The sequence below is a fragment of the Dromiciops gliroides genome, chromosome 1 (assembly GCF_019393635.1).
Source record: "Dromiciops gliroides isolate mDroGli1 chromosome 1, mDroGli1.pri, whole genome shotgun sequence".
NCBI lineage: Eukaryota > Metazoa > Chordata > Mammalia > Microbiotheria > Microbiotheriidae > Dromiciops > Dromiciops gliroides.
Window position 1 is genome coordinate 638956641 of NC_057861.1, and position 15731 is coordinate 638972371.

At 39.2% G+C, this 15731-nt stretch overlaps 2 protein-coding genes across 4 annotated transcripts in view; one reads left to right on the forward strand and one right to left on the reverse strand.

Annotated features, from left to right (window-relative positions):
- The window catches only part of RFX3 (regulatory factor X3), a 327432-nt gene extending 324096 nt beyond the window's left edge, over positions 1–3336 (reverse strand). For 2 of the 3 annotated variants that reach the window (XM_043976081.1, XM_043976079.1), the window contains exon 1: positions 3099–3336. The gene's annotated coding sequence lies outside the window, so the exon portion shown is untranslated. The remainder of the gene's footprint in view (positions 1–3098) is intronic. The other variant, XM_043976080.1, reaches the window with a different exon arrangement.
- A 9941-nt stretch (positions 3337–13277) lies between these two features.
- Positions 13278–13792, forward strand: LOC122736299 (cytochrome c oxidase subunit 6A1, mitochondrial-like). Its single transcript, XM_043978445.1, has one exon. It carries the CDS (start codon positions 13278–13280, stop codon positions 13608–13610), a length of 333 nt encoding a protein of 110 aa, XP_043834380.1. The 3' UTR covers positions 13611–13792.
- Positions 13793–15731: the final 1939 nt, after the last annotated feature.

Sequence of the window (15731 nt, forward strand, 5' to 3'; positions counted from 1 at the left end):
TAAGCAACATGTGCCAGTATTCAAATAAAGCAATGACTTTATCTTTGATAGATTACTACATTTTGAATCTCTAGTTTGTTTCCTTAAAGAAGGAAAATAAATTTCAATGTTTAAAAAGCCATTTTATTAATGTAATAGGGTATAAAGCACATCAGACAGAAAGGCTTGAAACATTTAAAAACCTTATATTATTATAGCACAAGTCTATCTGAATGATGGGGAAAAGGTACAGTATTTATTATATGAACTAGACCTAACTTTCCTATTTCGTGAAAAGATTGGAGAACTATATCTGTCTGTGATGTCTGTAATGAATGGATTTGGGTTTAATACTTCTGAATGCATTACTCAAAAAGTATCTATTTTCTTTTAATGCAAATAATAAACCAGGGCAAATACTGGAAACAATTCAGAAAGTTCAAGATATGTATTAAAGGTATTATGGCATTAAAACATAAATTAAATCATAAATGTTCAACTATGTAAAACAGGCGATATAAGTGGATCCCCCCCCTCCCAAACATTATACTTTCAAAGAATGGTAGGCATCATCATTACTTGCTAGGTCTAAAACTTAAGAACACAGGAAAATCCAAATATCTACTTTATAGAACTCTCCCAAGAAACATTAAGATGCAATAACCTAAATGATAAGCTAAATTACTATGTTAACTGTAATTATTTTTAAGGTTAATGAATCTGCCAATATCCTCAGTATTTATTTTAAAAGCCTATGTAAATGAAGCTGACTCACTTTTAACAATAATCTCTTTCAAATTAATTATTTTTCTACACCTATGGAAGTTCTATGCTCACATCAATATTGCACCAAAATTTTTTTTAAACCCAAAATTTATGTGCAATGGTTATAAGTTCTTAAACATGATACATATTCTTGCATCCTGAACATTAAGATAGTAAACCCTAACATTACACTATAGTCTGCTCTACTGATAACCCCATTATGCAAATGACAAAGTCTGAACCTGTATCTAATGAAAGCAAAACTCCTATTAACTTTAGTGAGAGTTTATGAGACCCAGGAGCTTCAGGATCAGAAACTATTGGGGCATTTGACATTCCTCTGAACATAAAAGAATACAAGTTAGGGTTATAGATTTAACAATGAGAAAGATAAACAATAAAGGAATTGGGATTCTTTGAGAAAGAATGCTCTCAGACCAAAATATCATTTTCATTTATATAAAGCATTCATAAGAAAATGGGTTAAGGAATAAAACTTAGAGAAACATAACTCTTATTTGGCAAAAGATTAGTCCTACTTAAGCATTACAATTATTTAACCTGCTTAACATTTTACAGTCTTAGTATTGTCATATTTTTCGGTCTGCCCTATCAGTTAAATCAATATCTTTTTGTTGGGGTTGTTACAAGGAACCAAGGCATATTCAAGTCATGATTTAACAAGTTCCAAATTGAAAAACAAAACATGTGTAATTAAAATAGGAAATTACATTTATTTCCATATGTACATTAACAAAACTAATACCACTTTCTTATTAATTAGTTAATTAAAAGTTATACTATACAACATACAAATTTAAGGAGTTTGCATTGTAAAACTGGGTTAACTCTAAAGATCAACCCTGCCGGTTGAGAGCTAATCTCTTATATCTACAAAGGAAAAATAAATATAAATATAAATATTTCGGAAGCAATTGTCCTCTAAACTGACAGAGTATTAAACAAATTTGATGACCAGTGAAAACAAAAAAGTAAACCCAAAGAATATGTTAAGACCAGAAGTCTAGATCCAAACCACAAAGTAAGGGAAATATACACACGTTTCAAGTTGAGAAGCTTCATACATTCTTTATGAACAACTTGACTTCAATTTCAACTCTCAAAGGAAAATGAACAGAGAAGGGGTGGGGGGGGTGTGGGGGAAAGAAAGCTCAAAGTACCATAACTCACAAATACCATTATAAACCGAATTCTCTCAAAGCTTTTTTCTGTCCTATCTCTATTTAAAATACAGTCTTATAACCTCAATGTAAATTACTAAGACCTTCTCCACTATTTGGAGGTTTATCAAAGTGAAATGGAACCTTACTACCACCCCTCCCATCTCCACATGAAGATAAAGCTCTGTCAATAACTACTAACCGAACTATCACAGATGCTCTGCATCCGGTTTAAATCACTAGCACAAAAAAAGACACTTTAAAAAAAATCTCTTTCTCTAAAGCAGCAAGAGCACAGTAAAGAGGCCCCTGGCTACAGTGTGTGTGTAGTGGAAGGGGGGGGTGTTGGGGGGGGAGAAAGAGAAGGGAGAAGAGTGCTGAATGGATATTAAGACTGTTTGCAGCACAAAGAAAATACAGTTTTAAAAGAAAAAGAAAACAATGAAATTGCTGGTGATTAAAGAAGAATACCCTATTTATTACAAAGCAAAGAGAGGACAGAATGGAGGAAATAAGAGGTGGGAAAAGTTCACCAATGTTTGAGGTTAAAGGGAAAAAAATCCATACCAGGCCCTACAAGTGAACAACAACAACAAAAAATACCTCTGGCTCCTCCTGCACATTGTAATAATCTATTTCGGTTTTGAAAAAGGCAGGAAACATACAGGTTTAAAAAAGAAAAAAGAAAAAAGAAAGGGGGGAAAATTCCTGGTCTCTCCACCTGACCCTCCTCCTCAACCTAGAGATCAGAAATATTCCACAATACCAATCAGAAAACTGTATTTCCCTCTCCCACTCCCCACAGACCCCCCAGATCACACTCCATCCCTAAAGTGCAACCAGAGAGGAGGGGTCGGGTGGGGGGGGGAGGCTGGGGGGCGCAAGACGTACACACACATCCTAGTCTATCTATATAGTTTAGTAAATATAAATTGTAAACAAGCTCCAGAAAGAGAGGAGAAGCCCCAACAGTAGCAGCAGCAGCAAGCAGCAAGCAGCAGCAGCAGCAGCAAGCAGCAGCAGCCCCCGGGGTGTGAGGAGAAGCAGCAGCAGCAGAAGAGTGAGACACATACACGCGCGCACACACACACAAAAATACACACACGCACGGACACACGCGTACACACACATCCACACGCTCCCACACACATGTAGATATAGAATAATATTCACCTTGGCTGTGGATTATTGTGGTGTTGTTGGTGGGTGATGGAGATGGTGGTGGTGGGGAGGAGGAGGAGGAAGAGGAGGAGGAGGAGGAGAGGAGTAGTTGTTGTTGATGGGTAACAGTCGCCAGGACTACGGTGACTATGGCGCTTGATTCACAAGGCAACGGTTGCTATAACTCACAAAAGAGAGAGAGAGGGAGAGAGAGGGAGAGAGAGAGAGGGAGAGAGGAGGGAGAGGGAGACACACGGGGAGGGGGGGTTGGGGGAGGGAAGAGGGGAGGAGGCAACCGAACCTGAGAGCCGCCGCTGCCGGAAGAGGCGGGCTCAGGGCCCAGTGACTGACACTTCACGGTGGGCGTTGGGAGAAGGTGGAGGGGTGTGTGTGTGTGTGTGTGTGTGTGTGTGTGTGTGTGTGTGTGTGTGTGTGTGTGTGTGTGTGTGTGTGTGTGTGTGTGTGTGTGTGTGTGTGTGTGTGTGAGTGAGTGAAGGATAGACTCGAATGACGGGAAAGGACCTGGCCAAGGGAAAGGGGGCGGGCGAGAGGGAGACTAGGAAATTCCTTTCGAAAAAACACTATTGCTTCTGAAGACGAAACTAGGAGATGGGGAGAAGACAGTAGAATGTGGCTTGACGGATTTGGAGATTTCGTGTCTCTAAGAAAAAAATGTCTGAAGGCCCAGCAGAATAGTTTTGACGACAGAAACCCCCTCGCTCCGCTTCTCCTCAAAACGAAAGAGATGGTGGGGGACAAGCCAGTCAAGGTAGAAGGCGGCGGGACATGGCGCTAGCGGGAGTAGGCGGTAAAGTGAAACGGGCGCTTTGGATAGTGGCCACCCCTGCGCCCTACGTCACTTCCGTGGGGGCAGTAGCCCGGATGTTACCGCCTCTCTCCTGGAATTGAGGCGCAAGCGTCCCTTTCTGCTCCTCCTCCTTCTTCTCCTCCCACTCCTCCTCCTTCCAAGTCACTGAGCAGCTTGGCGCTCTAGGGCTCCCTGGTCCCGCGCGGGACAAGAGTTTTCTAGTCTCCTTCTCCCTCCCTCCCTCCCTCCCTCCTTCCCGCCCACTCCCTTGCTCTCTCGGCTCCTGCTTTCCCGGTCTCCCGCCGGCCCCCTGAGGGCACTGAGCGGAGGCAAGCGGCGCTTGAGGGGGTGTGGGGGGGGCGGGGAGAGGACTGGCGGAAGGTGTGTGTGTGTTGGGGCGGGGGGAGAGGGGGGTAGAGAAGGTGCGCGTGCCAAGCTCGCGGCGCCGCGGCCGCCATTTTAAAAGTGAGCGAGAGACCCGAGCGCGTGGGGGAGGCGGCCCTGGTCGGGAGAATATTTAATCCCAGTCGCCTCGGTATGCGAGGAGGTCAGTTGATTGCTTTCCTCAGCCACCAAGCTGGGAGAGAGTAGAACCATGGAGAGAGATACAAACGGCACCTGCCGACATCCAGGCCAGGAGTGGAGGAAGGGCGAAGGAAGTGTGTCCACCTGTCCTCATATAGACTCCGCCCGGGCCCAGGATGGCGTAGACCTGTTATTCCGCAGTCCAACCGTTTTATTTCTCCCGGGACGTGAGCTACCCATCATGATAACCCTCTGCAGAGCCAATACAGAGTGGGTCGGGGCCGTGCCCAGGTCGCTGCCGGGGCGGGTTGTGGCTTCCCTGGTGGTGCTGGTCCGGGGGAGTCTCGAAGATCTGGCCTTGCTGCCCTTGGCTCTTCCGATTGCTTTGGGGTAGTTTGGGGCCGTACTCCGGGGTGGAGGGGGTATTGTGGGAAAGACCCAAACATCTGCTAAAACATTGTGAGGTGACAAATGAGGGCGTAGGTGGTATGGTGGAAAAAGGACTGAACCCTTAGCCGAAAGGCCTGAAGTCTAGTCATAGAATCCATAGCTTGAGAGAGCAGCGGGAAAGGATCTGTGAAAGGCATCTAAGTTCCTTCCCTAGGATTCCCCCCAACTCTTCTTCATATTACAGGATATGAATCCAAGGATCAAGGAGGTTAAATAAGTGGCATTTGAACCTAGATCCCACACTCCAAATTCCAGCAGTTTTTTTTTTACACACTGCATGCCTTTGAATAAATCATCTAATCACAACCCCAGTTTATCTGTAAGTAAGGGGTCTATAATACCACGAATTTGGGAATACATGATATAGGATCTATAATTTTAGAGCTGGCAGGGACTTTGGAAGAGCAGCTAGATAGCACAGGGGATGTAATACCTGGCCTGGAGTCAGGAAGATGAATCTTCCTGAATTCAAATCTGGTCTCAGACACTAACTCTGGGACCTTGAGCTAGTCACTTAACCCTTTTGCCTCAAGTTTCCTCATCTGCTTTAAGCTGAAGAAGTAAATGGCAAACCACTATCTTTGCCTAGAAAAACCCAAAATGAGGTTGTAGTGCTGAAAATGATTCAATAATAAAGGGGCTTTAGAGGCCATCTAGTCCAACCTCTTCATTTTATGGAGACCCAGAGAAGTTAAATCAATTTTCAAGGATCCCAAAAATGACTAGTGTGTCTGAGACAGAGTTTGAAAGAAGACTCTTTTCAAACATACACTACCACACTTTTCAGGCAAAACTGAGAGAACCCAGTCTTCCTAACTCCAAGTCCAGAATTCTCTAAGTGCAATGATAATTACTTTAAAATTTTTCACTTTTAATTTAATAGTGATCAACAACAAAAACGGATCCTAAACAAAATTCCTGTTATTTTGCACCAGTGTGAAAAATCCCGCTATAGATAACAACCCCTTAGATTTTTTGGGGGGGGAAGGGGTGCAGGAGGGACTGAGGTTAAATGAGACCTATGATCATACAGTTTGTGTATATGTGTTTGTGTGTGTCAGAGAAAAGCCCTTAACCCAGGTCTTCCTGTGCAGCAATAAGCATTTATTATTAAGGACCTACTATCAACTAGCCATATAACAAAAAATTAGTCCCTACCTTTAAGGGCTTCTTACATCTATTAACCTACACAGCTTCTTTTACAATGGTAGTATCTACAGTTTGTGAGAATAAAAATTGTGCACATTAATTTTTGACAAAATAACATGTAGTTTGGCGACCTCATATTTTCGAATCAAAACTGATTTTACACATAAGAAATTAGAGATTCATAAAAGTTGTGACAATTATTCAAGAAGCAGGATTTTAGTAAGTAATAGAGCTGTATTTGAACTCAGGACCTGAAGTTCAGTGTTCTTTCCACTATCTCCTTGTTTCATATACCTGTCTACCATGCCACTGTTTACCATACTGTTCCATATAATGTAAAGAATCTTCTAACAATGTTAATTTTTCCTCAAATATGAAATTATTAAGTTGCATTTTTCCCTATGAAAATAGGCTTTCCTTTTCGTATTTCCTAAATGTAGACTTCCTACCCTTCCCTTTATCCTGGAATTTTTCCAGACCCCTAGATCAGCATTTATGGGTTCCGTCAGTATATTTCAAGTCCAAAAGTATTCTTTGGCCAAAATATTTTGGGAAATGCTGCACTACACTATGCTGCCATCTGCTCTTTCCATTATACCACACTTTCAGTATGCCTGCTTCTCACAACCCACCACCTAACCCCCTTTAATTGCTGTTTCTAACCTCATAGCACTTTATCTGGATCTTTTTTGCTTTTATCACATGTGATTTTTTTTTTAACTTTGTATCCTCAGTGCTTTGAACATAGTAGAACCCACTGAATTGAATGAATCTTAAATAGGCTGGGAAAACATTTTAAAACATACTCGAATTGAGTCTAAGAGAATAATAAGCCCCGATATTACCTTTGAATCATAGAACTAAATTCCTTGATTTCTGAAGTATGAAAATTGTGTGAAACTCAAAATGAAGTTTTGAACTTTTCTGTATCCTTACAGCTTAGCACTGTGCCTGGAACATAGTAAGTGTTTAATAAATACTTGTTGACTAATTGACAGTGTTAAGATGGTCGTCAAAGACTGCATAATCACTTTTGGAGTCTGAGATTCCTTCCAGTTTTGAGGTTCTTTGACTCCTGTGAGTAAAATACAGAACTTGCAAATATTTTTTCAATGATAAGCTAATTGGTCACAAATGGATAATGTGAATTACGGTAACAAAAAGAGATGTATTTTCTAAGTTACAACCCTAGACCATGTATCCAAACTATTGACTCAACATTATCACATTCAGTTACATAAGGTACAATTGGTTTCCCTTTAAATGCTTTGCTGAATCTAGTTACATTGTTTCAAAGGGTAAAAAACTTCTTACTGAGCTTTGTGAAGAAATGCGTATTGTTGACAGTGACTGCAGTTTATTTCAAGGAAAAATTTGTAATATATCTTGTATTTAGTATTTAAGGTTCTAAGCGATGTTGTATTTTTAAAGATAAGTATAAATTTAGCTTTTTAATATTCATGGATACATTTCAGAAATATTTTTTCTTTTTCTTAAAGACCAGCAGAGCCTTAAGATACTACCCTATGTAGTAGAATACACACAGTGGGCCTGCTAAAAAAACTGCTAAAGAAAAAAGACAAAATAATCTCTTATGTTCTTTGGGCAAATCTCAGAAAATGGATATTTATAGAATCTCAGAATAAAAAGAGACCTGAACCTAAAAGGTCAAATGATAAAATATATACTTGAACAGGAATCCCTAAACATTCCCAACAAGTGGTTATTAGCTTTAAAATGAAGTCTTCAGGGGATGCCCATCAATTGGGGAATGGCTGAACAATTTGTGGCATATGAATGTAATGGAATACTATTGTGCTATCAGAAATGATGAGCAGGCAAATTTCAGAAAAACCTGGAAAGACTTAAGTTGACTGGTGCTGAGTGAAGTGAGTGGAACAAGGAGAACATTGTACACAGTAACAGCAACATTGGGCAGTGATCAACTGTGATAGACTTACCTCTTCTCAGCAATATAGTGATCCAAGACAATTCCAAAGGACTCATGATGGAAAATGTTCTCTACATCCAGAAAAAAGAACTGTGGAATCTGAATGCAGAACAAACCATACCATTTCTACTTCTTTTTCTTTCTTTTTCTTTTTTGAGGTTTTCCCCTTTGTTCTGATTCTTTTTTCACATGACTAATGTAGAAATATATTTAATGTGATTATACATATATAACCTATATCAGATTGCTTTGTCTTAGGGAGGGGGGAAGGAAGTGGGAAGAGAGAAAAATTTGAAACTCAAAGTTTTATAAAAACAAATGTTGGGGCAGCTAGTTGGCACAGTGGATAGAGCACGGGCCCTGGAGTCAGGAGAACTTGAGTTCAAATCCAACCTCAGACACTTAACACTTACTAGCTGAGACCCTGGGCAAGTCACTTAACCCCAATTGCCTCACCAAAAAAACCAAATGTTGAAAACTATCTTTACATGTAACTGGAAAAAATAAAATGCTATTAAGATTAAAAAAATAAAGTGAAGTCTTCTAGGTAATGAAGAACTGACTACAACCCAAGAAATTTCATTCCATTTGGGGATAACTTTAATTATCAAGACATTGTTCTGATTTTGAGTCAAAAATCTACCTTTCCATTTAATATATTTTAAAAAATACTTAACACTAGGAGATAAGGAAAGTTCAGATAAGACAGAAAAACCCTTCCCCCATTGAGTTTACAGTATTAAATTGGAAAATAAGACATCTTATTTGCCTGTTCTACCCATTCTATTAACCCCAACTTAAATGACACCTACATGAAGCTCTTCTCCCTCAACCTTCTCAGAATTCACATACAATTGTATTAATAGGGAACAATGTGATCAAACTCCCCATCTATTAGAAGACTTCTGCCACTCTTCCATCCTTGTCTTACATAATGAAGTAATTATTTATTTCTTGCCAAAGTTAACTCCTCTACATGTTGAAATAATACCATTCCATCTCATCTCCTCCAGCAGATTGTCCCCTCTGTTATCTCCATTCTTTCACTTATTTTCAATCTCTCACTGTCTAGTAGATCACTTCTACTCCCTACGAACATGCTTGTGTTTCTTTCATCCTGAGAAAATCCTGACTTGATCTTCCACCCCCACTATCATCCTATGTCTCTTCTGCCCTTTGTACCTAAACTCCTTGAAAAGTCTGTCTACAGGGGGCAGCTAGGTGGTATAGTGGATAAAGCACTGGCCTTGTATTCAGGAGGACCTGAGTTCAAATTTGACCTCAGATACTTGACACCTATTAGCTGTGTGACCCTGGACAAGTCACTTAAGACCCATTGTCCCCCACAAAAAAAGTCTGTATACAATAGATGCTTACACTTTCCTCTCTCTTCAGGTTGTGATCCAGTCATATTTCAGTCATGTCTGACTCTTCATGATCCCATTTTCTTGACAAAAATACTGGAGTGATTTTGTTATTTCCCTCTCCAGCTCATTTTATAGATGAAAAAGCTGAAATAAACAGGATTAAGTGACTTCCCCAGGGTCACACAGCTGGTAAGTCTTGGAGATAAGATTTGAACTTCTGTATCCTCCAGGCTTGGTGATCTCTATCCTCTCGGTTTTTAGGACATTACTCTCTCCTGATTTACCTCCTACCTAAGGGTTCTGTCCTTGGAAATTTTCGCTTTTCCTCTATACTACTTGATCTCATCAGTTCCCATGGATTCAATTGCTATCTCCATGCTGATTATTCTAAATTTGAACTCTAATCTTACATCTCCAACTCCCTTTCAAACATCTTAAACTGAATATCCTTAGATAACTTAACTCAGTATGTCTAAAATAGAACTCATTATCTCCCCCCCCCCAAACTCTCTATATCCTCTAACCACCTTCCCTATTACTATAGAGGGTAACTCTATTTTCTCTGTCCCTCAAGTTAGAAACCTAGGGGTCATCCTGGATTCTTCAGTATCTCTCACCCTCCCCTCCCATAAATAGTGTTGCTGAGGCCTGTCAATTTGCAACATCTCTCCAACATGCTCCTGTTTCTCCTCTGACATTGCCACTACTCTAGCACAAGCCCTTATAACCCCATGCATGGATTATTGTAATAGCCTGCTGAAGGGTATGCTAGTTTCAAGTCTCAATCCACTCCAATCTATCATCCATTCCTCACTAAAGTCATTTTCCTAAAGTGTAGGCCTGATATATTCTCTCTCTCTCTCACTCACACACACACACATCCCTTACTCAATAAACTCCAGTGGCTTCCTATTGCCTCTAGGATCAAATACAAAATGTTTGGCATTCAAAGCCCTTTACAACTTGTCCCCCTCCTACCTTTCCAGTCTTCTTACACCTTACTCACCAACATATACTCTTTGATCCATTGTCATTGGCCTCCATCTCTGAGCTCCAGACTTTCTCTCTGGCTATCTTACATACCTGGAATGTTTTCCCTCCTCTGCTCTGACTACTGACCTCCCTGGCTTCCTTTAAGTTTCAACTAAAATCTAGCCTTCTATAGGAAGCCTTCTCTAACCCCTCTGTTAATATGTCCTATTTATCCTGTATATAGCTTACTTTGCATATCCTTTTTTTTGCATATTGTCACCTCTATAAGGTTATAAACTCAGGACAAGGAATCTCTTTTGCCTCTTTTTTTTCCTCAACACTTAGGATAGTACCTGGCACATACCCAAATAAATGTTTATTTATTGACTGAAAGATGTGGAGGCAAGAAAGTACCAGGTGTATTCAGAGACAAGGGATTAATTCATTGTGTCTGGAATAAAAGTCTATGAAGGAGAATGGTTTAAGAAACTAAAAAGGTTCATCTTTGACTACAAAACAATTTCATAAAGAAACAGATTTGTCTTTAGATGTGCACCTGAAATGTTAGTGTGTAAAAGCTTGGGAAATAGAAAAATTTTAATTGCTCAAGGAGTTCACTAAAAATAATTGTGGTGAATCTTTTATTAAGCAGTCTCCTGCTACTTAATTGGTTTTTATTGGGGTATAGTATTCTGCTTCCTTAATGCCAAATACATACTCAGTTTGTTCATCTGAAAAGTGAAGGAGCTGAACCAGATCACTGGTGTCAAACTGAAATAGAACCAGATCCCTAAAAGCCTTCGTATTGATTTAGAAAATCACAAACCAACATTATCTGTATTTTATTGGATTTTTATATATTTATTAAACACATGCCAAATACATTTTAGTCTGGTTCAGGCTTCACTCAGGAGTATTGTAGGCTTCATGCACAGCTCCAAGCAGTGAGTTTGACACCTCTAAACTAGATAACCTGTATAGACCATTGCAGCTCTAAATTTGAATGATTATGTGATTATTACCACCACTAATAGGTAATCCCAGACAAAACATTATTTCCCCACTTACCACAAAAATATTTGTTTTCATTTACAATGCAGTTTGTTTTCCCTTAGAGAAGTGTTTTTAAAAGTTATTTTCAGAAATACATTTCAAAAATTTTACTATTTTACTTTTCAAAGAAAAGGAAAAATAGAATTTACTATTGAACAATAAGATCTGGAGATCAGAAGAGGTTGCTATTTTCTTCCCTATACTCTATATTCCAATCATACTAGATTACCCAGGAAAAAGTCTATGTTCTTGAGTCTTACATTCAAGACCAACCAAAATCTGACACTTTTCCAGATTACTACCACAACTACTAACTTTCTTGAATATATTTTTCTACTTAAATCAATGCCCTCAATAGACCTTCCTGTAGCCTACCTTTGGGGAACTTTTGTTTAGGTAGTTCCATTCATCTGTACTTTCCTCTCACCTCTTTACCTAAACAAATTCTACTCATTCTATGAGAATAAACTCAAATCACAATTCCTGATCACTCTAGGCAAAGATTCTCTCCCTCTAAAGTTCTACAGTACTTTATTTGGAAATTTGGTAATTTCATACAACTTTGTGACATTACATCTCTTATTATCTTGAACTGTTACTTATATAGTTTTATTCTTAGCAATCAGCAACCATTTAATATTCATTTACGATGTACCATTAGGCTTTGTGCTGTTTCAGAAAACTTGGGTTTTGATTCAACCTAATTAAAAAAAGAAAGACAGCTTGGTAGAGCAGATAATTCTGAAGGGAAATTAGGAGATAACCATCTTAATTTAACACATCCACTTAGTCCCAGACCTAACCCCAATTTAAAAGAATATGATATAATAGAAAGATTGTTGTATGGGAATCATAACCTGGTTTCAAATGCAGACTCTGCCATTTGCTTCTTGTGTGATCTCAGGCAAATCACTTAATGCCTCTAGGCCTTAGTTTCTTCACCTGTAAAATCAAGGTTCATCTATGTGACTCCTACAGAACCTGTTAGATCAAAATCTATAATCCTGTAATAGCTACCTTGTAAATCCCATGACATGGACAGGGCCAAGATGATGGAGAAAAGGCAGGAATTCACATAACTATCCCTAATTTCCTTCCAAACAACTTTAAATAATGCCTCAAAATAAATTCTGGAGCAACAGAACCCACAAAAGGATGAGGTGAAACAATTTTCTAGCTCAAGACAACTTAGAAGGTAGGCAGGAAAGGTCTGTCATATGAAGTGAGAGTAAAGAGAAGTTTAGAGCAGGCAAAGCCCCAGTGAGACAGTAGCAGGCCTTGGCTGCAACTGAATAAATAGCAACTTCTGGAGCTTTCAGCCCACAGACAGTAAAGGAGTCAGACAAGTGGTCAGAAAGAGATTACAGGGGCAGCACTCTGTTGTATTGCCCAACCAAGTCAATACTGGGTCTCAGTCACAGGGTGAGGAGAAACAGCAGCACTCCAAAACTTGCAGCCACAGGGAAACAGGGACCCTCATCACAGTTCCAGGGCAGAAAAGAGTGCTTCTTGTCACTCGAAAACTGAGCACAGGCTAAGAGAATAGTAAACTCACCTCTCCTTAGATCAAACCACCTTTAAAGACCTGGAAACTTACAACCCCCCAGAACTAGCTCTGAAAACAGCAGCAGAAAAAACCTGAACTTTGGCACAGTGTCCCATTTACCCCAGGAGCAGAGTTCAACTTCAACATAAAGTTAGAAGTAAAAAAAAATGGCTGCAAATATGAGCAAACAACAAAACATACCATAAAAAGTTACTATTATGATAGAGAAGATCAAAATAAACTCAGAAGACAACAAAGTCACAACTGCTATACCCAAAGCCTCCAGGTAAAATGTAAATTGGTCCCAGACTCAAAAAGAATTCCCAGAAGAGCTCAAAAAAGAGTTTAAAAATAAAGAGAGTTTTGGAAGATGACTGTAACAGAGAGCGGTCAGCTGCTGTTGCTGCTGGGCCAGGTCTGGGCCCTGGCCCCGGCACGGCGATTGCTGTCCAGCAGCATCCACAGAAAGGAGGGCATGGGCTGCCTGTGGAAGTTGCTGACCTTCTTTGTTGTGCTCCACAGGGTGGCAGTCAGCATGCTGAACGCCTATCTGAAGTCGCAGAAGCATCATGAACTTCCCGAATTTGTCCCTTACCCACAACTCTGCATCTGGACCAAGCCCTTTCCATGGGGAGATGGAAACCATACTCTGTTTCATAACCATCATATCAATCCTCTCCCAACCAGTTATGAGGATGAGTAAAGAAAACTTGGACCATACTAATCAAGCACTGGGGGACCACAACAGCTGATAGACCATCCTTTCCTCCGTATGTGGATCAGAAAATTATATGAGACCTTAAGCTAACTTCCATTACACAGTAACAAATATGCTGACCTTTTATCATTTTGCTTGTGGTTGAGAAGCCTTAAATAAATTATTCTTACCTTAAAAAAAAAAAAGAGAGGTAGAGGGAAAATTGGGAAAAGAAATGAGAGTAATGCAAGAAAATCTTTTTTAAAGTCAGCAGCTTGGAAAAGGAGGCACAAAAATACTGAAGAAAATAACACCTTAAAAACAGAAAAAAACAAATGGCAAAAAGAGATACAAAAATTAACTGAAGATAATAATGCTTTAAAAATTAAAATTAGGGGCAGCTAGGTGGCACAGTGGATAAAGCACCGGCCCTGGAGTCAAGAGGACCTGAGTTCAAATCCAGCCTCAGACACTTGACACTGTGGTAAAAAAATATGAAAGTTTTTTAACAGTCAGTTAGGATAACTGAAAGACGCCAGTTTTTGAAGGACCACCCTTTTGGGGAGGAGACCAACGGCATGAGCTACGCATGCCAGTCCACCTGCTGAGCACGTCAGACTGCCTGCTACACACTCGACTTCCGGGGTGCGAGCTTAAAAGACAAGGACAGAACGGAAGTGGGGCTTTTTCCTGCTCTGCTGGTCTCCTGACTGTGCTGCACAGACGGTCTCTCTCTCTCTCCAAAGGTGGCCTTCGGTTTTGGTGAGTTTTTATAAGGAATATAGACTAAGCTTAGACTTAAGACGATTTGTATTGTGTTTCTACTTTCCTATCCTTCTAATCAACATCACCTTGTGACTACCATAACAATAAAAGGTCTATCTAGAAAACCAAAAGCTTCTTCCATTTACTAGTCTGGGAGATAAATTAAAGGAAAGGTTAAGTAGGGGAGATTTATGATCTAATATCCAATTTTAAATCTCACAACACTTACTAGCTGTGTGACCCTGGGCAAGTCATTTAACCCCAATTGCCTCACTAAAAAAAAAATTAAAAAGCAGAATTAGCCAAATGGAAACAGATATATATATATATATATATATATATATATATATATATATATATATATATATATATATATATATATATATATAATTACTGAAGAGAAGAACTTAAAAAACAGAATTGGCTAAATGGAAAAGACTGTACAAAAATTCACTAAAAGGAACTCCTTAAGAAGCAGAATTGGCTAAATAGAAAAGGACTACAAAAGCTCACTGGAAATTATTCCTTACAAATTAGAATTGGGCAATTTGAAAATAATGGCTCCATGAAACATCAAGAAACAATAAAACAAAAATAAAAGAATGAAAAAAATAGAAGGAAATGCAAACCATCTCATTGGAAAAACAACTTACCTAGAAAATAGGTTGAGGAAAGATAATTTAAGAATTATTGGAATACCTGAAAGCCATAATAAAAAAAAGCCTAGAAGTCATTTTTTTCAAGAAATTATCAAGGAAAACTGTCCCTATATTCTAGAACCAGAGGGTAAAATATAAATTGAAAGAATCTACCAATCTCCTCCTGAAAGAGATCCCAAAATGAAAACTCACAGAAACATTACTGCCAAATTCCAGAGCCCCCAGGTCAAGGAGAAAATATTGCAAACAACCAGAGAGAAACAATTTTAATATTGTGGTGCTGAGTAGAAAAGTCAAATACAACACTCAGGAGAAGCATAAGAAGTTAAACAGGAAAGATAGGAAAGAGAAATACTAAGGGATTCAGTAAGGTTAAATTATTTACATTCCTACATTGAAGGATGATACTTGTGACTCCTACAAATTTTATCATTATTAGGGCAGTTAGAAAGAATATGCATAGACAGGGCATAATTGATAGGTTGATACCTTAAAAAAAATTAAATTAAGGTATGAGAAAGGAATGCCCTGGGAGAAGGTGAAAGGGAGAGGTAGAACAAGGTAAATTATATCACATAAAAAAGACATGAAAGCATTTTTATGGTGGTGGGAAAGATGGAGGTCATGGGGGAGGGGGGCGGAACTTGAACCTTATTCTGGTCAGAAATGGCTTAAAGAGGGAATAACATACTCAGTTGGGTAT